General features: G+C 43.6%; 5 protein-coding genes across 5 annotated transcripts; 3 read left to right on the top strand and 2 right to left on the bottom strand.

The window, feature by feature from the left end:
- The first annotated feature begins 1,072 nt into the window (after window positions 1-1,072).
- On the top strand, window positions 1,073-2,968 carry LOC135976751 (claw keratin-like). The gene is made up of 2 exons (XM_065574059.1): window positions 1,073-1,112; window positions 2,134-2,968. Exon 2 carries the CDS (start codon window positions 2,155-2,157, stop codon window positions 2,695-2,697), a length of 543 nt encoding a protein of 180 aa, XP_065430131.1. The 5' UTR covers window positions 1,073-1,112; window positions 2,134-2,154; the 3' UTR covers window positions 2,698-2,968.
- A 4,514-nt stretch (window positions 2,969-7,482) lies between these two features.
- Window positions 7,483-8,862, bottom strand: LOC135976754 (claw keratin-like). Its single transcript, XM_065574065.1, has 2 exons — window positions 8,763-8,862; window positions 7,483-8,120 (listed from the first exon to the last, which is right to left on the bottom strand). The coding sequence occupies exon 2, from the start codon at window positions 8,097-8,099 to the stop codon at window positions 7,557-7,559; it is 543 nt and encodes a 180-aa protein (XP_065430137.1). The 5' UTR covers window positions 8,100-8,120; window positions 8,763-8,862; the 3' UTR covers window positions 7,483-7,556.
- A 2,138-nt stretch (window positions 8,863-11,000) lies between these two features.
- Window positions 11,001-12,944, top strand: LOC135976722 (claw keratin-like). The gene is made up of 2 exons (XM_065573880.1): window positions 11,001-11,065; window positions 12,110-12,944. The coding sequence occupies exon 2, from the start codon at window positions 12,131-12,133 to the stop codon at window positions 12,671-12,673; it is 543 nt and encodes a 180-aa protein (XP_065429952.1). The 5' UTR covers window positions 11,001-11,065; window positions 12,110-12,130; the 3' UTR covers window positions 12,674-12,944.
- A 4,411-nt stretch (window positions 12,945-17,355) lies between these two features.
- Window positions 17,356-18,933, bottom strand: LOC135976769 (claw keratin-like). The gene is made up of 2 exons (XM_065574120.1): window positions 18,834-18,933; window positions 17,356-18,191 (listed from the first exon to the last, which is right to left on the bottom strand). Exon 2 carries the CDS (start codon window positions 18,168-18,170, stop codon window positions 17,628-17,630), a length of 543 nt encoding a protein of 180 aa, XP_065430192.1. The 5' UTR covers window positions 18,171-18,191; window positions 18,834-18,933; the 3' UTR covers window positions 17,356-17,627.
- A 2,163-nt stretch (window positions 18,934-21,096) lies between these two features.
- LOC135976708 (claw keratin-like) lies at window positions 21,097-23,016 on the top strand. Its single transcript, XM_065573835.1, has 2 exons — window positions 21,097-21,136; window positions 22,181-23,016. Exon 2 carries the CDS (start codon window positions 22,202-22,204, stop codon window positions 22,742-22,744), a length of 543 nt encoding a protein of 180 aa, XP_065429907.1. The 5' UTR covers window positions 21,097-21,136; window positions 22,181-22,201; the 3' UTR covers window positions 22,745-23,016.
- Window positions 23,017-27,332: the final 4,316 nt, after the last annotated feature.

Genomic DNA, 27,332 nt, shown 5'->3' with positions numbered 1-27,332 from the left:
TAAAGTGAATATTGGAACATCTAATTGCAGTAAAAAGTTATTACTACTATAATAATACAGTACGTCTCTTTGGCCATATAAAGTGTTTGTGAAATGCTTTCAAATTATAATTATACCTGTTTTACACAGAGGTGAACGGAGACATGTTAAGTTCAAGGTCAGACAGGGCATGACTGACAAAGACAGAAAAAGCCCCCAATAGTTGGGACTATTCATGCCAAAAACTAACCTCAATCTCTTGAACCCTACTGGACACTTACCAATCATGGCTTCCAAATCTGTCACTAACCCTGAAAGTAACTCTTAAAGAGGCTCATTTTATTTTTTTTAATCTTCTTTTGATAATTGTTTACAATTGGTGCCACAAGTGGAGGTCCAATTTTAGGTTAATTTTGAATCCCTGTAAGGAGAAATTCTCCCCTTGGCAGAGGGCCATCACAAAGGCCCATGCTCTAGTACAGTCCCTGCTGAGTCCTAGTTTGAACGTTTCAAGTTGGACTCAAAATGTCCATAGACATCATACTATCCCCCTGTTAAAGGGGGAATTTCAGATACAAGGTCCTGAGAAGAAACACACTGAAGGCAATGGAATGAATCCCTTTGATTACAAAGGGAACGGGATCTGACCCGATGTACAAAAATGCCTCCCTCCTTCCTACCGGGTACAAAATGCACTGCTCAATGCCCCTAACCATTTCAGCATAAATGGAAAGGACCAAACCAGATTCCTGTTCATGACAGACAGTTGTACTACTGACACAGCTCTGAATCACCTTGACATGCATTCTCATGGCAGCACCAAGTCAGTCAGTGGAATGACACGAGGATTGCAGTTGGCTTGTACAATTGTTAGATGAAAGAAAGCTGAAGAATGCAACAATGTCACACCCTTTCAGGCTGAGATTAGCCCAATAATCCCAAACCCTGAGGAAAACAGCTCCATCAAAAGGAGGATTTAGCAAGGCAGTCAAGTTTATTTTGGTAACTAATTAGGACCTCCTCCATAAAAGGCATCTCAGATCCTTCAGGCAGTCCTACAAACTGTATAAAAGTGCTCACATCTCAGGGCTCTTCTAAACACTTCTCTGCACTTCATCTCCTCAGTGAACACGGTAAGTCCATTTTGACTCCTTCTCTTTCTTACCATAGAGATATCCTAGTATCTTCCATTTCCATTGAAGACTGAATCTTGCACATACTCTCAGTGACTTTTATCAGGGATGAGGGTGATTTTCCATAACTATATTGTGCACAATTTCAGTTCCAAGGGCTGGTGGATTCATGATGTTAAGCTAAAGGGGGGATTTTAGAGGCAAAATATGGAACTGGGAAATATATTTTCTATTAATTGGAAATTGAATTAGGGCATTTAAATCTTTTAAGTGACCTTATAAAATCCTTTAGTCATTTCTCTTTTCGGTAGATTAGGAAGAAACGTTCCCAGTTTACTCCATAACGGGCCAATTCAGTGGTCTTCTACTTTATTCTGAAGAAGCTCTTATTCATCACTGTTGCAGACAGAAGAATGGATTTAGCTGACAACTGGTGTAATCCACTGTAGAAATACCCATTGAAGATTCTTCTCCTTAGATGGTTAAATTTAGTGTCGCTCGATGGTAGTCAATGGACCTGAGCCAATGTACCTCAGCCAAGGATCTTGCCTTTAGTGATTTGTTTGGAGAAAAGAAATGTTTCTGTTCATTTCTCAGCAAGTATTGGTGATTTACCAGGTTTGGAAAACCAAAGAGCCACACCCAATATCCAAAAGGAGAAGAATTCGATTACCATTATCCGAGCCATCTTCTCATTGAGAAATGTCTAAAATGGAACACAGAATCCCAGCTGTCCATAATAGACATAATTACACTGATTCCGGTTGGTGCTTTTCAGACACAATCATGGAGAGGACTTCAAAGGGGCTGGCTGGGAGGGAAGTTTAGTGGGAGAGGAGAAGAGGCGTAGAAAGCGGAAATAGGAACAAATAATAACCATGAAGATAGGGACTAAGTCCACTCCTTCTCCTCTCTCTCGGGGCCCTTGTAGATCTCACCACAATAGTAACTGAGCTTTGAAGCCTTTCTTCCACTGACACTTGTACCTTCTCTTGAATCTGTTCCCTGTTGTGTGTTTCAGGTTTATCTCCATCACAGAAAGATGTCTTGCTCCAGCCTGTCCTATCCAGAATGTGGGGTGGCCCGTCCCAGTCCAGTTTCTGGCAGCTGCAATGAGCCGTGTGTTAGGCAGTGCCCTGACTCTGAAGTGGTTATCAGACCATCACCGGTTGTCGTGACCCTCCCAGGACCAATTCTCAGCACTTTCCCGCAGCAGAGTGGCGTGGGAGCCGTTGGAGCACCTGTGGTCGGAGCTGGCTACGGGGGCTCATTCGGTTTGGGGGGATTGAACGGCTATGGAGGCCATTATGGAGGATTGTATGGTTTAGGGGGATTCGGTGGTTATGGGGGCCTTTACGGTTATGGAGGATTGGGTGATTATGGGGGACTGTGTGGTTACGGGGGAGGTTATGGTTATGGGGGATTAGGTAGATATGGGGGATTGTGTGGTTACGGAGGAGGTTATGGGGGACTGTGTGGTTACGGGGGAGGTTACGGTTATGGGGGATTAGGTGGTTATGGGGGATTATGCGGTTACGGGGGATATGGCCGTAGGTATCGCGGTGGATACTGTGGGCCATGTTAATCCCAACAGGAAATCCATGAAATAAAGTAGAATAGGCCCTACATGTTCTATCCTTTCCACCGATATGTATCGTAAGCATCTCACTTTGAATTATGCTACGGCAGATATGTAATGGAGAACCTGCCTAGTCCTCTGCCTCTATTATGCTGTGTTTTATTTCCCACCAACTGGTGTAAAACAAGGACCTTAGAAAGGTTCTGCTCTGTATTGTTTCTTTCTGTAATTTTGTACTGCAAATTTCATTCGCATTAAAAACTGTGCTGCATCATCATATCAGTCTTATGGTTCTCCTTGTTTCTCCCTACTTGGTCAAAAATTCATCTCTGTGGAGCTTGCTGTACTGGGAACATCTCAAGTTGCAACTTTGAAAGCCATGGAGTGAATCTGGCCCTTGTAGAGGTCCATAGGATTATGCAAGCCCTCTGCAAAGAGTTCCTCCTTTCCTTACCTGGTTAAGCAAAGTGTCTTTTTCTGAAATGATTTATACATATTGTCACTTAAAGAATGTACATTTTTCCTTTGGTTTCATGGTAAGCATCGGTGTGACTGTTTGCAGGAGAAGGGACCAGGTTTTCAGAAGGAAAAGAAAATTGACCAGCAAATTGCTTGGTTAATGCATGGTTAAGTCTAGACCCGACCCCTTGAATGGCAGAGTATCTTTGGAAACAGACAGCCTTTGCTTCTTGAGCGCTTTGAAGATTTGGCTGTTTACTAGAAAGCTCTTCTCAATTTTAAATCCACAAGTTAATGTAGTACAAGAATCTAATGGCTTTTGAGGTTGCTGTTGCTCACTACACTCCATATATATCATATCCCCAGGGTCTATCATGGCATGATATTGCAGGAACTTCAAATTAAAAACTACATTTTCATCTACACATGTCGTCAACATTTTTGTGCCCTTCAGCTCCCAGAAGATGAATATTTTCCAATAATCAAATTTTTGATTGGATGACACAAAAGGAAAAAATTATGCAGACCAAGAACATGTCATAATATTTAACTGGTGAGGGGAGATATATCCATCTGTGCACAGGTTTTATTTAAGGGCAATACAGCTCTACTCTTCAATGTCACACCATACCTATGGACTCCTCTCTGGAACGGAAGAACAGAGACATTTCTATAGATGATCAGACCTCTCTCTATCAGCGGTCAGTACCAGAGGCTTTACTGGGAGTTCAAGTAACCCAGGAGAACAGAGGTACAGGGTCACTATCCCCCATCAATTAGCTCTAACCTACATTATTGGATGATACCCTGAAGCACAAGAGTTTATATCCTTGAAACTTTGCCGCCCTAGGCAAAAAAGCCACCCACCGCCTGGCCCCCCGCAGCACGGCAGGGGAGGGCGCCGAGCCTGGCTCGGGCCCGCAATCCCCGACCAGCCGGAGCGCTGGGAGCAGGGCGGAGAGCCCGGCCGGGGCTCTCCACTCTCCCCAGTGGCCAGAGTGCCAGGAGGAGGGTGGAGAGCCCGGCCGGGGCTGTCTGCTCTCCCCGGCGGCCAGAGCACCAGGGGGAGGGCGGAGAACTCCCAGTGGCCAGAGCGCCGGGAGGAGCGCGGCGATCCCAGCCGGGCCTCTCCGCCCTCCCCGGCGGCTAGAGTGCTGGGGGGAGGGTGGCGAGCCCACCGCGGCTCTGCGCTCTCCCCGACCGGCCTGAGTGCCAGGGGGAGGGCAGCGAGCCCGCTGCGGCTCCGCTCTCCCCAGAGTCCGGAGTGCCGCGGGGAGGGGGCGAGCCCAGTCGCGGCCCCGCTCTCAGGCCCGAGTGCCCCGCCGCACCGCCCCCCTCCAGGCGCCGCCTCAAGCACATGCTTGGTGGGCTGGTGCCTGGAACCGGCCCTGATGTCATTAGTACTTGCTGATGGATAAAGGAAAGTGTTTGGCTTTTTTAATATAAAAACAAAACACTAAACATCACTTCCTCCCCTAATACAAATCTGCGCTTCCCACTGACTTCACTGGAGGTACACTAATTTAGATGAGATGAGGAGTTTCACCTATAATCACCTCTGCACCTTAGAATGTAGCAATTGGCATGCTGGAACAGATGTGTGGCCCATCAAATCCAATATCCTGTTGCAATGAGTGTCACTTACCAACTGCTTCACAAGGAACAAGAACAATTAATTTGTCATTTATGGTGTAAACTTAGGGATTTTCTTCCTAAACCCTCAATTAAAAATTGTGGGTGAGAATTTTCAGAGCTACCTATGGGATTTGAAAGCCCAAGTTCTAACTGAAATCAATAAGATCTAGTGTTACAAATGCATGTCTTACTCTGAAAATTCAAGCCTTAGCTTCTAAACCGAAGAAAAAAATTTCTGCAACTTTATAATGGAGTAAAAGATATTGAAAAAGAATCAAACAAAACCTTTAACGCTGTTAAGAATCATGGAGTGAATGTGCAAGATTCAATCCTAAATTAAAACTATCACTGACAGGCTAACACATCATCTCAAAGATTAAAGAGAGAGTGAGTCGAATAGGACTTACCCAATTCATGGAAGAGAATAAGTTAAAAAATTGGTTTGAAGACTTCTGAGTCATAGTGTTTTATACAGTTTCGGAGATAGCCTAGAGGACTACACAGGCCCTTTGTTTCTGTAAGTCTAATTAGTTATGAAACAAACTTTGTGTAACCCCTTCAATTGATGTATTTTTTCCTCCGTGTTTATGACGATTAGTTTGTTCTTAAATTCATATGGTAGGACATGCACAATACACTCTGGACCTCTCTTTCATCTTAAAACTCCTCACTCCTGAGGAAAAGAGCTGACAATTGGTCCCAAGTTAGTCACAGCAGCCAGTGGTGGGTAGATAAACATTCTGCTGTCTTGGTACGGCCTAATCCATGGCTCATTGCAGCGTGTAGCAGCTGACTGAGGGCCTGTCACCCCATATGGTACCACCCGTCACGGGTTTCTAGACCAAGACATCTTTCTGCAACGGAACAGCTTGCAACACACAGCAATGAGTAGAGGACAGAAAAGGCACAGTGACCAATGAAAGTAAACTTTGAATTTCAAGGCATTGCAAAAACACTCATTACGCTTTTATAAGTGCAAAGTGTTTTATTATGATAATATTGAGGGTGTTCTCTTTGTGTTAGACGCTGAGTGCTTGAGTCACCTCAAAAAAGTCACAGCAAGGTCTCTCATGTCCCTCCCTACTCAGGCCATGATATACAGCCTCATAATTTTTGTATTAAAATTTCATTAATGATAGCTTTACACTAATAATCACAAACAATGAGGAAAACATTTACATCCATTGAAGTTGTTATGCATGCAACAAGATTGGTTTCGTAGCTAATAAGGTCCTCATCAGAAGAAAAGGTCATCTCACGTCCTTTCTAAATCATATGAAAGCACCTGCAACTTAGAACTTTTCAGATCACTTATCTAGCGTTATTCGTCTTGGTGAACTTGGTAAGTCTGATTTCACTCACACAGTTGGGGGTGGAGGTGCAGTGTATGCACAGAAAGATACACTCCACACAAGGTTTTCTCTAACCGAGGTTGGGTAGAGTGCCTTCCTTCAAATTGAAGATGATGGAGTTATGTTGGTCTACACTCTCGCTCTCTCTTTAGGTCTCTACATGACCTCAATTGTGTTTTGCCTTAGTTGAGACTGACCGAGGGGAAACAAGTAATTTAAAATGGTGGCACACCGGACTTGTTTGTCAAACTCTACAGCTGTAATAAAGAAGACAATTTGAGAAATACATTACTTTGGAGCTGGTGATAGGATATGGCCTTCGTGAAACCATGGATATATAGCCTTTTCTTTTGTTTTCTTTTCTTTTCTTTTCCTTTCTTTTGAAAATTTCAACTCTCCTTTATTTCAAATTCAAATATATAATACATTATACTATTGGTCTTCTGGTTTTAATTTCTCCTCAATTCGTTATCTTTGCATATCATGAAAGGCTTCCGTATTATTTGACCAAAGAGGAAGACTGGCAATATTAGGGCATTTGTTCTCAATGAAGCTTATGAATTGCCAGTGAAAGGCTAACTGCTCAGAGTAAAGGTTTCTTCCTCAGCCATTCAGGACTTCAATGCTGCAGCTTTAAATTGCTATCATCCTCGAGTATCTCAAAGGGGAGGGATTCATCCTTAGCCCATAGAGTAGTGCTAGGGATGGAAATGGGGATTGGTTTGGCCAAATGCCTCCAGATAAAGCACCCATATCAAATGGACATGTCAACAAAGTTTTCCCAGTCTTTGTCTTTATCCATAATCTCTGCTGAAAAACCCGAATCCTGGGGAAAGGAAGCTCTATAGAAAAGTGAGGTTACTTGTGGACTTAAAGTTGAGAAGATCTTTCTAGTGAACAGCCAAACCTTCAAAGAGCTCTAGAAGCAAAGGCAGCCTGTCCCCAAAGATACTCGGCCATTCAAGGGGTCGGGTCTAGACTTAACCATGCATTAACCGAGCAATTTGCTGGCCAATTTTCTTTTCCTTCTGAAAACCTGGGCCCTTCTCCTGCAAACAGTCACACCGATGCTTACCATGAAACCAAAGAAAAATGTACATTCTTTAAGTGACAATATGGAGAAACAAGGAGAACCATAAGACTGATATGATGATGCAGTATAGTTTTTAATGCGAATGAAATTTGCAGTACAAAGTTACAGGAAGAAACAATACAGAGCAGAACCTTTCTAAGTTCCTTGTTTTACCCCAGTTGGTAGGAAATAAAACACAGCATAATAGAGGCAGAGGACTAGGCAGGTGCTCCATTACATATCTGCCGTAGCATAATTCAAAGTGAGATGCTTATGATACATATCGGTGGAAAGGATAGAACATGTAGGGCCTATTCTACTTTATTTCATGGATATTCCTGTTGGGATTAACATGGCCCACAGTATCCACCGCGATACCTACGGCCATATCCCCCGTAACCGCATAATCCCCCATAACCACCTAATCCCCCATAACCGTAACCTCCCCCGTAACCACACAGTCCCCCATAACCTCCCCCGTAACCACACAATCCCCCATATCTACCTAATCCCCCATAACCGTAACCTCCCCCGTAACCACACAATCCCCCATAACCACCCAATCCCCCAAAACCGTAATGGCTCCCATAACCACCCAATCCCCCTAAACCATACAATCCTCCATAATGGCCTCCAGAGCCATACAGTCCCCCCAAACCAAATGAGCCCCCATAGCCAGCTCCGACCACAGGTGCTCCTATGGCTCCCACGCCACTCTGCTGCGGGAAAGTGCTGAGAATTGGTCCTGGGAGGGTCACGACAACCGGTGATGGTCTGATGACCACTTCAGAGTCAGGGCACTGCCTAACGCATGGCTCATTGCAACTGCCAGAAACTGGACTGGGACGGGCCACCCCGCATTCTGGATAGGACAGGCTGGAGCAAGACATCTTTCTGTGATGGAGATAAACCTGAAACACACAACAGGGAACAGATTCAAGAGAAGGTACAAGTGTCAGTGGAAGAAAGGCTTCAAAGCTCAGTTACTATTGTGGTGAGATCTACAAGGGCCCCGAGAGAGAGGAGGAGGAGTAGACGCAGTCCCTATGTTCATGGTTATTATTTGTTCCTATTTCCGCTTTCTATGCCTCTTCTCCTCTCCCACTAAACTTCCCTCCCAACTGGCCCCTTTGAAGTCCTCTCCATGTCTGCAACAGTGATGAATAATAGCTTCCTCAGAATAAAGTAGAAGACCAATGTATTGCCCTGTTATGTAATAAACTGGGAACATTTCTTCCTAATCTACCGAAAAGAGAAATGACTAAAGGATTTTATAAGGACACTTAAAAGATTTAAATGTCCTAATTCAATTTCCAATTAATAGAAAATATATTTCGCAGTTCCATATGTTGCCTCTACAATCCCCCCTTTAGCTTAACATCATGAATCCACCAGCCCTTGCAACTGAATAAGTGCACAATATACTTATGGAAAATCACCCTCATCCCTGATAAAAGTCACTGAGAGTATATGCAAGATTCAGTCTTCAATGGAAATGGAAGCTATTAGGATATCTCTATGGTAAGAAAGAGATGAAGTCAAAATGGACTTACCGTGTTCACTGAGGAGATGAAGTGCAGAGAAGTGTTTAGAAGAGCCCTGAGATGTGAGCACTTTTATACAGTTTGTAGGACTGCCTGAAGGATCTGAGATGCCTTTTATGGAGGAGGTCCTAATTAGTTACCAAATAAACTTGACTGCCTTGCTAAATCCTCCTTTTGATGGAGCTGTTTTCCTCAGGGTTTGGGATTGTTGGGCTAATCTCAGCCTGAAAGGGTGTGACATTGTTGCATTCTTCAGCTTTCTTTCATCTGAAAATTGTACAAGCCAACTGCAATCCTCGTGTCATTCCACTGACTGACTTGGTGCTGCCATGCGAATGCATGTCAAGGTGATTCCGAGCTGTGTCAGTAGTACAACTGTCTGTCATGAACAGGAATCTGGTTTGGTCCTTTCCATTTATGCTGGTCATTGTTAGGGGCATTGGGCAGTGCACTTTGTACCCGGTAGGTAAGAGGGAGGCATTTTTGTACATTGGGTCAGATCCAGTCCCCTTTGTAATCAATGGGATTCATACCATTGCCTTCAGTGTGTTTCTTCTCAGGACCTTATATCTGAAATTTCCCCTTTGGCAGGGGGATAGTACCATGCCTATGGACATTTTGAGTCCAACTTGAAATGTTCAAACTAGGACTCAGCAGGGACTGTAGTGGAGCATGGGCGTTTGTGATGGCCCTCTGCCAAGGGGAGAATTTCTCCTTACAGGGATTTAAAATAAACCTAAAATTGGACCTCCACTTGTGGCACCAATTCTAAACAATTATCAAAAGAAGATTTAAAAAAATAGAATGAGCCTCTTTAAGAGTTTCTTTCAGGGTTAGTGACAGATTTGGAAGCCATGATTGGTAAGTGTCCAGTAGGATTCAAGAGACTGAGGTTAGTGTTTGGCATGAGAAGTCCCAACTATTGCGAGCTTTTTCTGATTTTGTCAGTCATGCCCTGTCTGACCTTGAACTTAACATGTCTCCCTTCACCTCTGTGTAAAACAGGTATAATTATAATTGGAAAGCTCTTCACAAACACTTTATACAGCCAAAGTTAAGTACAGTATTATTATAGTTAATAACTTTTTATTGCAATTAGACGTTCCAATAGTCACTTTAGAAATGCATGTCAAGGTCATGATGTCATTCCAGTACTCGGTTCATGATTCTGAGCTCCCTCCCCCTCTGACACATTGACATGCATTTTTAAAGTGAATATTGGACCATCTAATTGCAGTAAAAAAGTTATTACTACTATAATAATACAGTACGTCTCTTTGGCCATATAAAATGTTTGTGAAGTGCTTTCAAATTATAATTATACCTGTTTTACACAGAGGTGAACGGAGGTATGTTAAGGTCAAGGTCAGACAGGACATGATTGACAAAATCATAAAAAGCCCCCAATAGTTGGGACTACTCATGGCTAACACTAACCTCAATCTCTTGAACCCTACTGGACACTTAGCAATCATGGCTTCCAAATCTGTCACTAACCCTGAAAGTAACTCTTAAAGAGGCTCATTCTATTTTTTTTAATCTTCTTTTGATAATTGTTTAGAATTGGTGCCACAAGTGGAGGTCCAATTTTAGGTTTATTTTGAATCCCTGTAAGGAGAAATTCTCCCCTTGGCAGAGGGCCATCACAAAGGCCCATACTCCATTACAGTCCCTGCTGAATGCTAGTTTGAACGTTTCAAGTTGGACTCAAAATGTCCAAAGGCATCGTGCTATCCCCCTGCCAAAGGGGGAATTTCAGATATAAGGTCCTGAGAAGAAACACACTGAAGGCAATGGTATGAATCCCATTGATTACAAAGGGGACTGGATCTGACCTAATACACAAAAATGCCTCCCTCCTTCCTACCGGGTACAAAATGCACTGCCCTAACAACGACCAGCATAAATGGAAAGGACCAAACCAGATTCCTGTTCATGACAGACAGTTGTACTACTGACACAGCTCTGAATCACCTTGACATGCATTCTCATGGCAACACAATGTCAGTCAGTGGAATGACACGAGGATTGCAGTTGGCTTGTACAATTTTTAGATGAAAGAAAGCTGAAGAATGCAACAATGTCACACCCTTTCAGGCTGAGATTAGCCCAACAATCCCAAACCCTGAGGAAAACAGCTCCATCAAAAGGAGGATTTAGCAAGGCAGTAAAGTTTGTTTGGTAACTAATAGGGACCGCCTCCATAAAAGGCATCTCAGATCCTTCAGGCAGTCCTACAAACTGTATAAAAGTGCTCACATCTCAGGGCTCTTCTAAACACTTCTCTGCACTTCATCTCCTCAGTGAACACGGTAAGTCCATTTTGACTTCATCTCTTTCTTACCATAGAGATATCCTAATAGCGTCCATTTCCATTGAAGACTGAATCTTGCACATACTCTCAGTGACTTTTATAAGGGATGAGGGTGATTTTCCATAACTATATTGTGCACAATTTCAGTTCCAAGGGCTGGTGGATTCATGATGTTAAGCTAAAGGGGGGATTTTAGAGGCAAAATATGGAACTGGGAAATATATTTTCTATTAATTGGAAATTGAATTAGGGCATTTAAATCTTTTAAGTGACCTTATAAAATCCTTTAGTCATTTCTCTTTTCGGTAGATTAGGAAGAAACTTTCCCAGTTTACTCCATAACGGGCCAATTCAGTGGTCTTTACTTTATTCTGAAGAAGCTATTATTCATCACTGTTGCAGACAGAAGAATGGATTTAGCTGACAACTGGTGTAATCCACTGTAGCAATTCCTACATTCTTATGAGCAGAAATATCCATTGAAGATTCTTCTCCTTAGATGATTAAATTTAGTGTCGCTCGATGGTAGTCAATGGACCTGAGCCAATGTACCTCAGCCAAGGATCTTGCCTTTAGTGATTTGTTTGGAGAAAAGAAATGTTTCTGTTCATTTCTCAGCAAGTATTGGTGATTTACCAGGTTTGGAAAGCCAAAGAGCCACACCCAATATCCAAAAGGAGAAGAATTCGATTACCATTATCCGAGCCATGTTCTCATTGAGAAATGTCTAAAATGGAACACAGAATCCCAGCTGTCCATAATAGACATAATTACACTGATTCCGGTTGGTGCTTTTCAGACACAATCATGGAGAGGACTTCAAAGGGGCTGGCTGAGAGGGAAGTTTAGTGGGAGAGGAGAAGAGGCGTAGAAAGCGGAAATAGGAACAAATAATAACCATGAAGATAGGGACTAAGTCCACTCCTTCTCCTCTCTCTCGGGGCCCTTGTAGATCTCACCACAATAGTAACTGAGCTTTGAAGCCTTTCTTCCATTGACACTTGTACCTTCTCTTGAATCTGTTCCCTGTTGTGTGTTTCAGGTTTATCTCCATCACAGAAAGATGTCTTGCTCCAGCCTGTCCTATCCAGAATGTGGGGTGGCCCGTCCCAGTCCAGTTTCTGGCAGCTGCAATGAGCCGTGCGTTAGGCAGTGCCCTGACTCTGAAGTGGTTATCAGACCATCACCGGTTGTCGTGACCCTCCCAGGACCAATTCTCAGCACTTTCCCGCAGCAGAGTGGCGTGGGAGCCGTTGGAGCACCTGTGGTCGGAGCTGGCTACGGGGGCTCATTCGGTTTGGGGGGATTGAACGGCTATGGAGGCCATTATGGAGGATTGTATGGTTTAGGGGGATTCGGTGGTTATGGGGGCCTTTACGGTTATGGAGGATTGGGTGGTTATGGGGGACTGTGTGGTTACGGGGGAGGTTATGGTTATGGTGGATTAGGTAGATATGGGGGATTGTGTGGTTACGGAGGAGGTTATGGGGGACTGTGTGGTTACGGGGGAGGTTACGGTTATGGGGGATTAGGTGGTTATGGGGGATTATGCGGTTACGGGGGATATGGCCGTAGGTATCGCGGTGGATACTGTGGGCCATGTTAATCCCAACAGGAAATCCATGAAATAAAGTAGAATAGGCCCTACATGTTCTATCCTTTCCACCGATATGTATCGTAAGCATCTCACTTTGAATTATGCTACGGCAGATATGTAATGGAGAACCTGCCTAGTCCTCTGCCTCTATTATGCTGTGTTTTATTTCCCACCAACTGGTGTAAAACAAGGACCTTAGAAAGGTTCTGCTCTGTATTGTTTCTTTCTGTAATTTTGTACTGCAAATTTCATTCGCATTAAAAACTGTGCTGCATCATCATATCAGTCTTATGGTTCTCCTTGTTTCTCCCTACTTGGTCAAAAATTCATCTCTGTGGAGCTTGCTGTACTGGGAACATCTCAAGTTGCAACTTTGAAAGCCATGGAGTGAATCTGGCCCTTGTAGAGGTCCATAGGATTATGCAAGCCCTCTGCAAAGAGTTCCTCCTTTCCTTACCTGGTTAAGCAAAGTGTCTTTTTCTGAAATGATTTATACATATTGTCACTTAAAGAATGTACATTTTTCCTTTGGTTTCATGGTAAGCATCGGTGTGACTGTTTGCAGGAGAAGGGACCAGGTTTTCAGAAGGAAAAGAAAATTGACCAGCAAATTGCTTGGTTAATGCATGGTTAAGTCTAGACCCGACCCCTTGAATGGCAGAGTATCTTTGGAAACAGGCAGCCTTTGCTTCTTGAGCGCTTTGAAGATTTGGCTGTTTACTAGAAAGCTCGTCTCAACTTTAAATCCACAAGTTAATGTAGTACAAGAATCTAATGGCTTTTGAGGTTGCTGTTGCTCACTACACTCCATATATATAACATCCCCAGGGTCTTTCATGGCATGATATTGCAGGAACTTCAAATTAAAAATTACATTTTCATCTACACATGTCGTCAACATTTTTGTGCCCTTCAGCTCCCAGAAGATGAATATTTTCCAATAATCAAATTTTTGATTGGATGACACAAAAGGAAAAAATTATGCAGACCAAGAACATGTCATAATATTTAACTGGTGAGGGGAGATATATCCATCTGTGCACAGGTTTTATTTAAGGGCAATACAGCTCTACTCTTCAATGTCACACCATACCTATGGACTCCTCTCTGGAACAGAAGAACAGAGACATTTCTATAGATGATCAGACCTCTCTCTATCAGCGGTCAGTACCAGAGGCTTTACTGGGAGTTCAAGTAACCCAGGAGAACAGAGGTACAGGGTCACTATCCCCCATCAATTAGCTCTAACCTACATTATTGGATGATACCCTGAAGCACAAGAGTTTATATCCTTGAAACTTTGCCGCCCTAGGCAAAAAAGCCACCCACCGCCTGGCCCCCCGCAGCACGGCAGGGGAGGGCGCCGAGCCTGGCTCGGGCCCGCAATCCCCGACCAGCCGGAGCGCTGGGAGCAGGGCGGAGAGCCCGGCCGGGGCTCTCCACTCTCCCCAGTGGCCAGAGTGCCAGGAGCAGGGCGGAGAGCCCGGCCGGGGCTCTCTGCTCTCCCCGGCGGCCAGAGCACCATGGGGATGGCGGAGAACGCCCGGTGGCCAGAGCGCCGGGAGGAGTGCTGCGATCCCAGCAGGGCCTCTCCGCCCTCCCCGGCGGCTAGAGTGCTGGGGGGAGGGTGGCGAGCCCACCGCGGCTCTCCGCTCTCCCCGACCGGCCTGAGTGCCAGGGGGAGGGCAGCGAGCCCGCTGCGGCTCCGCTCTCCCCAGAGTCCGGAGTGCCGCGGGGAGGGGGCGAGCCCAGTCGCGGCCCCGCTCTCAGGCCCGAGTGCCCCGCCGCACCGCCCCCCTCCAGGCGCCGCCTCAAGCACATGCTTGGTGGGCTGGTGCCTGGAACCGGCCCTGATGTCATTAGTACTTGCTGATGGATAAAGGAAAGTGTTTGGCTCTTTTAATATAAAAACAAAACACTAAACATCACTTCCTCCGCTAATACAAATCTGCGCTTCCCACTGACTTCACAAGTTAGATGAGATGAGGAGTTTCACCTATAATCACCTCTGCACCTTAGAATGTAGCAATTGGAATGCTGAAACAGATGTGTGGCCCATCAAATCCAATATCCTGTTGCAATGAATGTCACTTACCAACTGCTTTACAAGGAACAAAGAGCAATTAATTTGTCGTTTATGGTGTAAACTTAGGGAATTTCTTCCTAAACCCTCAATTAAAAATTGGGAGTGAGAATTTTCAGAGCTACCTATGGGATTTGAAAGCCCAAGTTCTAACTGAAATCAATAAGATCTAGTGTTACAAATGCATGTCTTACTCTGAAAATTCAAGCCTTAGCTTCTAAACCGAAGAAAAAAATTTCTGCAACTTTATAATGGAGTAAAAGATATTGAAAAAGAATCAAACAAAACCTTTAACGCTGTTAAGAATCACGGAGTGAATGTGCAAGATTCAGTCCTAAATTAAAACTATCACTTACATGCTAACACATCATCTCAAAGATTAAAGAGAGAGTGAGTCGAATAGGACTTACCCAATTCATGGAAGAGAATAAGTTAAAAAAGTGGTTTGAAGACTTCTGAGTCATGAGTGTTTTATACAGTTTCGGAGATAGCCTAGAGGACTACACAGGCCCTTTGTTTCTGTAAGTCTAATTAGTTATGAAACAAACTTTGTGTAACCCCTTCAATTGCTGTATTTTTTCCTCCGTGTTTTTGACGATTAGTTTGTTCTTAACTCCATATGGTAGGACATGCACATTACACTCTGGACCTCTCATTCATCTTAAAACTCCTCACTCCTGAGGAAAAGAGCTGACAATTGGTCCCAAGTTAGTCACAGCAGCCAGTGGTGGGTAGATAAACATTCTGCAGTCTTGGTACGGCCTAATCCATGGCTCATTGCAGCGTGTAGCAGCTGACTGGGGGCCTGTCACCCCATATGGTACAACCCATCATGGGTTTCTAGAGCAAGACATCTTTCTGCAACGGAAGTCAGCTTGCAACACACAGCAAATAGTAGAGGACGGAAAAGGCACAGTGACCAATGAAAGTAAACTTTGAATTTCAAGGCATTGCAAAAACACTCATTACGCTTTTATAAGCGCAAAGTGTTTTATTATGATAATATTGAGGGTGTTCTCTTTGTGTTAGACGCTGAGTGCTTGAGTCACCTCAAAAAAGTCACAGCAAGGTCTCTCATGTCCCTCCCTACTCAGGCCATGATATACAGCCTCATAATTTTTGTATTAAAATTTCATTAATGATAGCTTTACACTAATAATCACAAACAATGAGGAAAACATTTACATCCATTGAAGTTGTTATGCATGCAACAAGATTGGTTTCGTAGCTAATAAGGTCCTCATCAGAAGAAAAGGTCATCTCACGTCCTTTCTAAATCATATGAAAGCACCTGCAACTTAGAACTTTTCAGATCACTTATCTAGCGTTATTCGTCTTGGTGAACATGGTAAGTCTGGTAAGTCTTGGTAAGTCTTTTTACAGATTCAGACTAACACGGCTACCCCTCTGATACTTGGTAAGTCTGATTTCACTCACACAGTTGGGGGTGGAGGTGCAGTGTATGCACAGAAAGATACACTCCACACAAGGTTTTCTCTAACCTATGTTGGGTAGAGTGCCTTCCTTCAAACTGAAGATGATGGAGTTATGTTGGTCTACACTCTCTCTCACTCCCTCTTTAGGTCTCTACATTACCTCAATTGTGTTTTGCCTTATTTGAGACTGACCGAGGGGAAACAAGTAATTTAAAATGGTGGCACACCGGACTTGTTTGTCAAACTCTACAGCTGCAATAAAGAAGACAATTTGAGAAATACATTACTTTGGAGCTGGTGATAGGATATGGCCTTCGTGAAACCATGGATATATAGCCTTTTCTTTTCTTTTCTTTTCTTTTCTTTTCTTTTCTTTTCTTTTCTTTTCTTTTCTTTTCTTTTCTTTTGAAAATTTCAACTCTCCTTTATTTCAAATTCAAATATATAATACATTATACTATTGGTCTTCTGGTTTTAATTTCTCCTCAATTCGTTATCTTTGCATATCATGAAAGGCTTCCGTATTATTTGACCAAAGAGGAAGACTGGCAATATTAGGGCATTTGTTCTCAATGAAGCTTATGAATTGCCAGTGAAAGGCTAACTGCTTATAGTAAAGGTTTCTTCCTCAGCCGTTCAGGACTTCAATGCTGCAGCTTTAAATTGCTATCATCCTCGAGTATCTCAAAGGGGAGGGATTCATCCTTAGCCCATAGAGTAGTGCTAGGGATGGAAATGGGGATTGGTTTGGCCAAATGCCTCCAGATAAAGCACCCATATCAAATGGCCATGTCAACAAAGTTTTCCCAGTCTTTGTCTTTATCCATAATCTCTGCTGAAAAACCCGAATCCTGGGGAAAGGAAGCTCTATAGAAAAGTGAGGTTACTTGTGGACTTAAAGTTGAGAAGATCTTTCTAGTGAACAGCCAAACCTTCAAAGAGCTCTAGATGCAAAGGTAGCCTGTCTCCAAAGATACTCTGCCATTCAAGGGGTCGGGTCTAGACTTAACCATGCATTAACCGAGCAATTTGCTGGCCAATTTTCTTTTCCTTCTGAAAACCTGGGCCCTTCTCCTGCAAACAGTCACACCGATGCTTACCATGAAACCAAAGAAAAATGTACATTCTTTAAGTGACAATATGGAGAAACAAGGAGAACTATAAGATTGATATGATGATGCAGCATAGTTTTTAATGTGAATGAAATTTGCAGTACAAAGTTACAGGAAGAAACAATTCAGAGCAGAACCTTTTTAAGTTCCTTGTTTTACCCCAGTTGGTAGGAAATAAAACACAGCATAATAGAGTCAGAGGACTAGGCAGGTGCTCCATTAGATATCTGCCGTAGCATAATTCAAAGTGAGATGCTTATGATACAGATCGGTGGAAAGGATAGAACATGTAGGGCGTATTCTACTTCATTTCATGGATATTCCTGTTGGGATTAACATGGCCCACAGTATCCACCGCGATACCTACGGCCATATCCCCCGTAACCGCATAATCCCCCATAACCACCTAATCCCCCATAACCGTAACCTCCCCCGTAACCACACAGTCCCCCATAACCTCCCCCGTAACCACACAATCCCCCATATCTACCTAATCCCCCATAACCGTAACCTCCCCCGTAACCACACAATCCCCCATAACCACCCAATCCCCCAAAACCGTAATGGCTCCCATAACCACCCAATCCCCCTAAACCATACAATCCTCCATAATGGCCTCCAGAGCCATACAGTCCCCCCAAACCAAATGAGCCCCCATAGCCAGCTCCGACCACAGGTGCTCCTACGGCTCCCACGCCACTCTGCTGCGGGAAAGTGCTGAGAATTGGTCCTGGGAGGGTCACGACAACCGGTGATGGTCTGATGACCACTTCAGAGTCAGGGCACTGCCTAACGCATGGCTCATTGCAACTGCCAGAAACTGGACTGGGACGGGCCACCCCGCATTCTGGATAGGACAGGCTGGAGCAAGACATCTTTCTGTGATGGAGATAAACCTGAAACACACAAGAGGGAACAGATTCAAGAGAAGGTACAAGTGTCAGTGGAAGAAAGGCTTCAAAGCTCAGTTACTATTGTGGTGAGATCTACAAGGGCCCCGAGAGAGAGGAGGAGGAGTAGACGCAGTCCCTATGTTCATGGTTATTATTTGTTCCTATTTCCGCTTTCTATGCCTCTTCTCCTCTCCCACTAAACTTCCCTCCCAACTGGCCCCTTTGAAGTCCTCTCCATGTCTGCAACAGTGATGAATAATAGCTTCCTCAGAATAAAGTAGAAGACCAATGTATTGCCCTGTTATGTAATAAACTGGGAACATTTCTTCCTAATCTACCGAAAAGAGAAATGACTAAAGGATTTTATAAGGACACTTAAAAGATTTAAATGTCCTAATTCAATTTCCAATTAATAGAAAATATATTTCGCAGTTCCATATGTTGCCTCTACAATCCCCCCTTTAGCTTAACATCATGAATCCACCAGCCCTTGCAACTGAATAATTGCACAATATACTTATGGAAAATCACCCTCATCCCTGATAAAAGTCACTGAGAGTATATGCAAGATTCAGTCTTCAATGGAAATGGAAGCTATTAGGATATCTCTATGGTAAGAAAGAGATGAAGTCAAAATGGACTTACCGTGTTCACTGAGGAGATGAAGTGCAGAGAAGTGTTTAGAAGAGCCCTGAGATGTGAGCACTTTTATACAGTTTGTAGGACTGCCTGAAGGATCTGAGATGCCTTTTATGGAGGAGGTCCTAATTAGTTACCAAATAAACTTGACTGCCTTGCTAAATCCTCCTTTTGATGGAGCTGTTTTCCTCAGGGTTTGGGATTGTTGGGCTAATCTCAGCCTGAAAGGGTGTGACATTGTTGCATTCTTCAGCTTTCTTTCATCTAAAAATTGTACAAGCCAACTGCAATCCTCGTGTCATTCCACTGACTGACTTGGTGCTGCCATGCGAATGCATGTCAAGGTGATTCCGAGCTGTGTCAGTAGTACAACTGTCTGTCATGAACAGGAATCTGGTTTGGTCCTTTCCATTTATGCTGGTCATTGTTAGGGGCATTGGGCAGTGCATTTTGTACCCGGTAGGTAAGAGGGAGGCATTTTTGTACATTGGGTCAGATCCAGTCCCCTTTGTAATCAATGGGATTCATACCATTGCCTTCAGTGTGTTTCTTCTCAGGACCTTATATCTGAAATTTCCCCTTTGGCAGGGGGATAGTACCATGCCTATGGACATTTTGAGTCCAACTTGAAATGTTCAAACTAGGACTCAGCAGGGACTGTAGTGGAGCATGGGCGTTTGTGATGGCCCTCTGCCAAGGGGAGAATTTCTCCTTACAGGGATTCAAAATAAACCTAAAATTGGACCTCCACTTGTGGCACCAATTCTAAACAATTATCAAAAGAAGATTTAAAAAAATAGAATGAGCCTCTTTAAGAGTTTCTTTCAGGGTTAGTGACAGATTTGGAAGCCATGATTGGTAAGTGTCCAGTAGGATTCAAGAGACTGAGGTTAGTGTTTGGCATGAGAAGTCCCAACTATTGCGAGCTTTTTCTGATTTTGTCAGTCATGCCCTGTCTGACCTTGAACTTAACATGTCTCCCTTCACCTCTGTGTAAAACAGGTATAATTATAATTGGAAAGCTCTTCACAAACACTTTATACAGCCAAAGTTACGCACAGTATTATTATAGTTAATAACTTTTTATTGCAATTAGACGTTCCAATATTCACTTTAGAAATGCATGTCAAGGTCATGATGTCATTCCAGTACTCGGTTCATGATTCTGAGCTCCCTCCTCCTCTGACACATTGACATGCATTTTTAAAGTGAATATTGGACCATCTAATTGCAGTAAAAAAGTTATTACTACTATAATAATACAGTACGTCTCTTTGGCCATATAAAATGTTTGTGAAGTGCTTTCAAATTATAATTATACCTGTTTTACACAGAGGTGACCGGAGGTATGTTAAGGTCAAGGTCAAACAGGACATGATTGACAAAATCAGAAAAAGCCCCCAATAGTTGGGACTACTCATGGCTAACACTAACCTCAATCTCTTGAACCCTACTGGACACTTAGCAATCATGGCTTCCAAATCTGTCACTAACCCTGAAAGTAACTCTTAAAGAGGCTCATTCTATTTTTTTTAATCTTCTTTTGATAATTGTTTAGAATTGGTGCCACAAGTGGAGGTCCAATTTTAGGTTTATTTTGAATCCCTGTAAGGAGAAATTCTCCCCTTGGCAGAGGGCCATCACAAAGGCCCATGCTCCATTACAGTCCCTGCTGAATGCTAGTTTGAACGTTTCAAGTTGGACTCAAAATGTCCAAAGGCATCGTGCTATCCCCCTGCCAAAGGGGGAATTTCAGATATAAGGTCCTGAGAAGAAACACACTGAAGGCAATGGTATGAATCCCATTGATTACAAAGGGGACTGGATCTGACCTAATACACAAAAATGCCTCCCTCCTTCCTACCGGGTACAAAATGCACTGCCCTAACCACGACCAGCATAAATGGAAAGGACCAAACCAGATTCCTGTTCATGACAGACAGTTGTACTACTGACACAGCTCTGAATCACCTTGACATGCATTCTCATGGCAACACAATGTCAGTCAGTGGAATGACACGAGGATTGCAGTTGGCTTGTACAATTTTTAGATGAAAGAAAGCTGAAGAATGCAACAATGTCACACCCTTTCAGGCTGAGATTAGCCCAACAATCCCAAACCCTGAGGAAAACAGCTCCATCAAAAGGAGGATTTAGCAAGGCAGTCAAGTTTGTTCTGTAACTAATTAGGACCTCCTCCATAAAAGGCATCTCAGATCCTTCAGGCAGTCCTACAAACTGTATAAAAGTGCTCACATCTCAGGGCTCTTCTAAACACTTCTCTGCACTTCATCTCCTCAGTGAACACGGTAAGTCCATTTTGACTCCTTCTCTTTCTTACCATAGAGATATCCTAGTATCTTCCATTTCCATTGAAGACTGAATCTTGCACATACTCTCAGTGACTTTTATCAGGGATGAGGGTGATTTTCCATAGCTATATTGTGCACAATTTCTGTTGCAAGGGCTGGTGGATTCACGATGTTAAGCTAAAGGGGGGATTTTAGAGGCAAAATATGGAACTGGGAAATATATTTTCTATTAATTGGAAATTGAATTAGGGCATTTAAATCTTTTAAGTGACCTTATAAAATCCTTTAGTCATTTCTCTTTTCGGTAGATTAGGAAGAAACTTTCCCAGTTTACTCCATAACGGGCCAATTCAGTGGTCTTTACTTTATTCTGAAGAAGCTATTATTCATCACTGTTGCAGACAGAAGAATGGATTTAGCTGACAACTGGTGTAATCCAGTGTAGCAATTCCTACATTCTTATGAGCAGAAATACCCATTGAAGATTCTTCTCCTTAGATGGTTAAATTTAGTGTTACTCGATGGTAGTCAATGGACCTGAGCCAATGTACCTCAGCCAAGGATCTTGCCTTTAGTGATTTGTTTGGAGAAAAGAAATGTTTCTGTTCATTTCTCAGCAAGTATTGGTGATTTACTAGGTTTGGAAAACCAAAGAGCCACTCCCAATATCCAAAAGGAGAAGAATTCGATTACCATTATCCGAGCCATGTTCTCATTGAGAAATGTCTAAAATGGAACACAGAATCCCAGCTGTCCATAATAGACATAATTACACTGATTCCGGTTGGTGCTTTTCAGACACAATCATGGAGAGGACTTCAAAGGGGCTGGCTGGGAGGGAAGTTTAGTGGGAGAGAAGAAGACGCGTAGAAAGCGGAAATAGGAACAAATAATAACCATGAAGATAGGGACTAAGTCCACTCCTTCTCCTCTCTCTCGGGGCCCTTGTAGATCTCACCACAATAGTAACTGAGCTTTGAAGCCTTTCTTCCATTGACACTTGTACCTTCTCTTGAATCTGTTCCCTGTTGTGTGTTTCAGGTTTATCTCCATCACAGAAAGATGTCTTGCTCCAGCCTGTCCTATCCAGAATGTGGGGTGGCCCGTCCCAGTCCAGTTTCTGGCAGCTGCAATGAGCCGTGCGTTAGGCAGTGCCCTGACTCTGAAGTGGTTATCAGACCATCACCGGTTGTTGTAACCATCCCAGGACCAATTCTCAGCAATTTCCCTCAGCAGAGTGAAGTGGGAGCCGTTGGAGCACCTGTGGTCGGAGCTGGCTACGGGGGCTCATTCGGTTTGGGGGGATTGAACGGCTATGGAGGCCATTATGGAGGATTGTATGGTTTAGGGGGATTCGGTGGTTATGGGGGCCTTTACGGTTATGGCGGATTGGGTGGTTATGGGGGACTGTGTGGTTACGGGGGAGGTTATGGTTATGGGGGATTAGGTAGATATGGGGGATTGTGTGGTTACGGAGGAGGTTATGGGGGACTGTGTGGTTACGGGGGAGGTTACGGTTATGGGGGATTAGGTGGTTATGGGGGATTATGCGGTTACGGGGGATATGGCCGTAGGTATCGCGGTGGATACTGTGGGCCGTGTTAATCCCAACAGGAATATCCATGAAATAAAGTAGAATAGGCCCTACATGTTCTATCCTTTCCACCGATATGTATCGTAAGCATCTCACTTTGAATTATGCTACGGCAGATATGTAATGGAGAACCTGCCTAGTCCTCTGCCTCTATTATGCTGTGTTTTATTTCCCACCAACTGGTGTAAAACAAGGACCTTAGAAAGCTTCTGCTCTGTATTGTTTCTTTCTGTAATTTTGTACTGCAAATTTCATTCGCATTAAAAACTGTGCTGCATCATCATATCAGTCTTATGGTTCTCCTTGTTTCTCCCTACTTGGTCAAAAATTCATCTCAGTGGAGCTTGCTGTACTGGGAACATCTCAAGTTGCAACTTTGAAAGCCATGGAGTGAATCTGGCCCTTGTAGAGGTCCATAGGATTATGCAAGCCCTCTGCAAAGAGGTCCTCCTTTCATTACCTGGTTAAGCAAAGTGTCTTTTTCTGAAATGATTTATACATATTGTCACTTAAAGAATGTACATTTTTCCTTTGGTTTCATGGTAAGCATCAGTGTGACTGTTTGCAGGAGAAGGGACCAGGTTTTCAGAAGGAAAAGAAAATTGGCCAGCAAATTGCTTGGTTAATGCATGGTTAAGTCTAGACCCGACCCCTTGAATGGCAGAGTATCTTTGGAGACAGGCAGCCTTTGCTTCTTGAGCGCTTTGAAGATTTGGCTGTTCACTAGAAAGCTCTTCTCAACTTTAACTCCACAACTTAATGTAGTACAAGAATCTAATGGCTTTTGAGGTTGCTGTTGCTCACTACACTCCATATATATAACATCCCCAGGGTCTATCATGGCATGATATTGCAGGAACTTCAAATTAAAAACTACATTTTCATCTACACATGTCGTCAACATTTTTGTGCCCTTCAGCTCCCAGAAGATGAATATTTTCCAATAATCAAATTTTTGATTGGATGACACAAAAGGAAAAAATTATGCAGACCAAGAACATGTCATAATATTTAACTGGTGAGGGGAGATATATCCATCTGTGCACAGGTTTTATTTAAGGGCAATACAGCTCTACTCTTCAATGTCACACCATACCTATGGACTCCTCTCTGGAACGGAAGAACAGAGACATTTCTATAGATGATCAGACCTCTCTCTATCAGCGGTCAGTACCAGAGGCTTTACTGGGAGTTCAAGTAACCCAGGAGAACAGAGGTACAGGGTCACTATCCCCCATCAATTAGCTCTAACCTACATTATTGGATGATACCCTGAAGCACAAGAGTTTATATCCTTGAAACTTTGCCGCCCTAGGCAAAAAAGCCACCCACCGCCTGGCCCCCCGCAGCACGGCAGGGGAGGGCGCCGAGCCTGGCTCGGGCCCGCAATCCCCGACCAGCCGGAGCGCTGGGAGCAGGGCGGAGAGCCCGGCCGGGGCTCTCCACTCTCCCCAGTGGCCAGAGTGCCAGGAGGAAGGTGGAGAGCCCGGCCGGGGCTGTCTGCTCTCCCCGGCAGCCAGAGCACCAGGGGGAGGGCGGAGAACTCCCAGTGGCCAGAGCGCCGGGAGGAGCGCGGCGATCCCAGCCGGGCCTCTCCGCCCTCCCCGGCGGCTAGAGTGCTGAGGGGCGGGTGGTGAGCCCAACGCGGCTCTCCGCTCTCCCCGACCGGCCTGAGTGCCAGGGGGAGGGCAGCGAGCCCGCTGCGGCTCCGCTCTCCCCAGAGTCCGGAGTGCCGCGGGGAGGGGGCGAGCCCAGTCGCGGCCCCGCTCTCAGGCCCGAGTGCCCCGCCGCACCGCCCCCCTCCAGGCGCCGCCTCAAGCACATGCTTGGTGGGCTGGTGCCTGGAACCGGCCCTGATGTCATTAGTACTTGCTGATGGATAAAGGAAAGTGTTTGGCTTTTTTAATATAAAAACAAAACACTAAACATCACTTCCTCCCCTAATACAAATCTGCGCTTCCCACTGACTTCACTGGAGGTACACTAATTTAGATGAGATGAGGAGTTTCACCTATAATCACCTCTGCACCTTAGAATGTAGCAATTGGCATGCTGGAACAGATGTGTGGCCCATCAAATCCAATATCCTGTTGCAATGAGTGTCACTTACCAACTGCTTCACAAGGAACAAGAACAATTAATTTGTCATTTATGGTGTAAACTTAGGGATTTTCTTCCTAAACCCTCAATTAAAAATTGTGGGTGAGAATTTTCAGAGCTACCTATGGGATTTGAAAGCCCAAGTTCTAACTGAAATCAATAAGATCTAGTGTTACAAATGCATGTCTTACTCTGAAAATTCAAGCCTTAGCTTCTAAACCGAAGAAAAAAATTTCTGCAACTTTATAATGGAGTAAAAGATATTGAAAAAGAATCAAACAAAACCTTTAACGCTGTTAAGAATCATGGAGTGAATGTGCAAGATTCAATCCTAAATTAAAACTATCACTGACATGCTAACACATCATCTCAAAGATTAAAGAGAGAGTGAGTCGAATAGGACTTACCCAATTCATGGAAGAGAATAAGTTAAAAAAGTGGTTTGAAGACTTCTGAGTCATAGTGTTTTATACAGTTTCGGAGATAGCCTAGAGGACTACACAGGCCCTTTGTTTCTGTAAGTCTAATTAGTTATGAAACAAACTTTGTGTAACCCCTTCAATTGATGTATTTTTTCCTCCGTGTTTATGACGATTAGTTTGTTCTTAAATTCATATGGTAGGACATGCACAATACACTCTGGACCTCTCTTTCATCTTAAAACTCCTCACTCCTGAGGAAAAGAGCTGACAATTGGTCCCAAGTTAGTCACAGCAGCCAGTGGTGGGTAGATAAACATTCTGCTGTCTTGGTACGGCCTAATCCATGGCTCATTGCAGCGTGTAGCAGCTGACTGAGGGCCTGTCACCCCATATGGTACCACCCGTCACGGGTTTCTAGACCAAGACATCTTTCTGCAACGGAACAGCTTGCAACACACAGCAATGAGTAGAGGACAGAAAAGGCACAGTGACCAATGAAAGTAAACTTTGAATTTCAAGGCATTGCAAAAACACTCATTACGCTTTTATAAGTGCAAAGTGTTTTATTATGATAATATTGAGGGTGTTCTCTTTGTGTTAGACGCTGAGTGCTTGAGTCACCTCAAAAAAGTCACAGCAAGGTCTCTCATGTCCCTCCCTACTCAGGCCATGATATACAGCCTCATAATTTTTGTATTAAAATTTCATTAATGATAGCTTTACACTAATAATCACAAACAATGAGGAAAACATTTACATCCATTGAAGTTGTTATGCATGCAACAAGATTGGTTTCGTAGCTAATAAGGTCCTCATCAGAAGAAAAGGTCATCTCACGTCCTTTCTAAATCATATGAAAGCACCTGCAACTTAGAACTTTTCAGATCACTTATCTAGCGTTATTCGTCTTGGTGAACTTGGTAAGTCTGATTTCACTCACACAGTTGGGGGTGGAGGTGCAGTGTATGCACAGAAAGATACACTCCACACAAGGTTTTCTCTAACCTAGGTTGGGTAGAGTGCCTTCCTTCAAATTGAAGATGATGGAGTTATGTTGGTCTACACTCTCGCTCTCTCTTTAGGTCTCTACATGACCTCAATTGTGTTTTGCCTTAGTTGAGACTGACCGAGGGGAAACAAGTAATTTAAAATGGTGGCACACCGGACTTGTTTGTCAAACTCTACAGCTGTAATAAAGAAGACAATTTGAGAAATACATTACTTTGGAGCTGGTGATAGGATATGGCCTTCGTGAAACCATGGATATATAGCCTTTTCTTTTGTTTTCTTTTCTTTTCTTTTCCTTTCTTTTGAAAATTTCAACTCTCCTTTATTTCAAATTCAAATATATAATACATTATACTATTGGTCTTCTGGTTTTAATTTCTCCTCAATTCGTTATCTTTGCATATCATGAAAGGCTTCCGTATTATTTGACCAAAGAGGAAGACTGGCAATATTAGGGCATTTGTTCTCAATGAAGCTTATGAATTGCCAGTGAAAGGCTAACTGCTCAGAGTTAAGGTTTCTTCCTCAGCCATTCAGGACTTCAATGCTGCAGCTTTAAATTGCTATCATCCTCGAGTATCTCAAAGGGGAGGGATTCATCCTTAGCCCATAGAGTAGTGCTAGGCATGGAAATGGGGATTGGTTTGGCCAAATGCCTCCAGATAAAGCACCCATATCAAATGGACATGTCAACAAAGTTTTCCCAGTCTTTGTCTTTATCCATAATCTCTGCTGAAAAACCCGAATCCTGGGGAAAGGAAGCTCTATAGAAAAGTGAGGTTACTTGTGGACTTAAAGTTGAGAAGATCTTTCTAGTGAACAGCCAAACCTTCAAAGAGCTCTAGAAGCAAAGGCAGCCTGTCCCCAAAGATACTCGGCCATTCAAGGGGTCGGGTCTAGACTTAACCATGCATTAACCGAGCAATTTGCTGGCCAATTTTCTTTTCCTTCTGAAAACCTGGGCCCTTCTCCTGCAAACAGTCACACCGATGCTTACCATGAAACCAAAGAAAAATGTACATTCTTTAAGTGACAATATGGAGAAACAAGGAGAACCATAAGACTGATA

The sequence above is a fragment of the Chrysemys picta genome, chromosome 20, assembly GCF_011386835.1.
Source record: "Chrysemys picta bellii isolate R12L10 chromosome 20, ASM1138683v2, whole genome shotgun sequence".
NCBI classification, from domain to species: domain Eukaryota; kingdom Metazoa; phylum Chordata; order Testudines; family Emydidae; genus Chrysemys; species Chrysemys picta.
The sequence above is the reverse complement of the archived record's forward strand: the minus strand, read 5'-3'. Positions and strand labels throughout refer to the sequence as shown.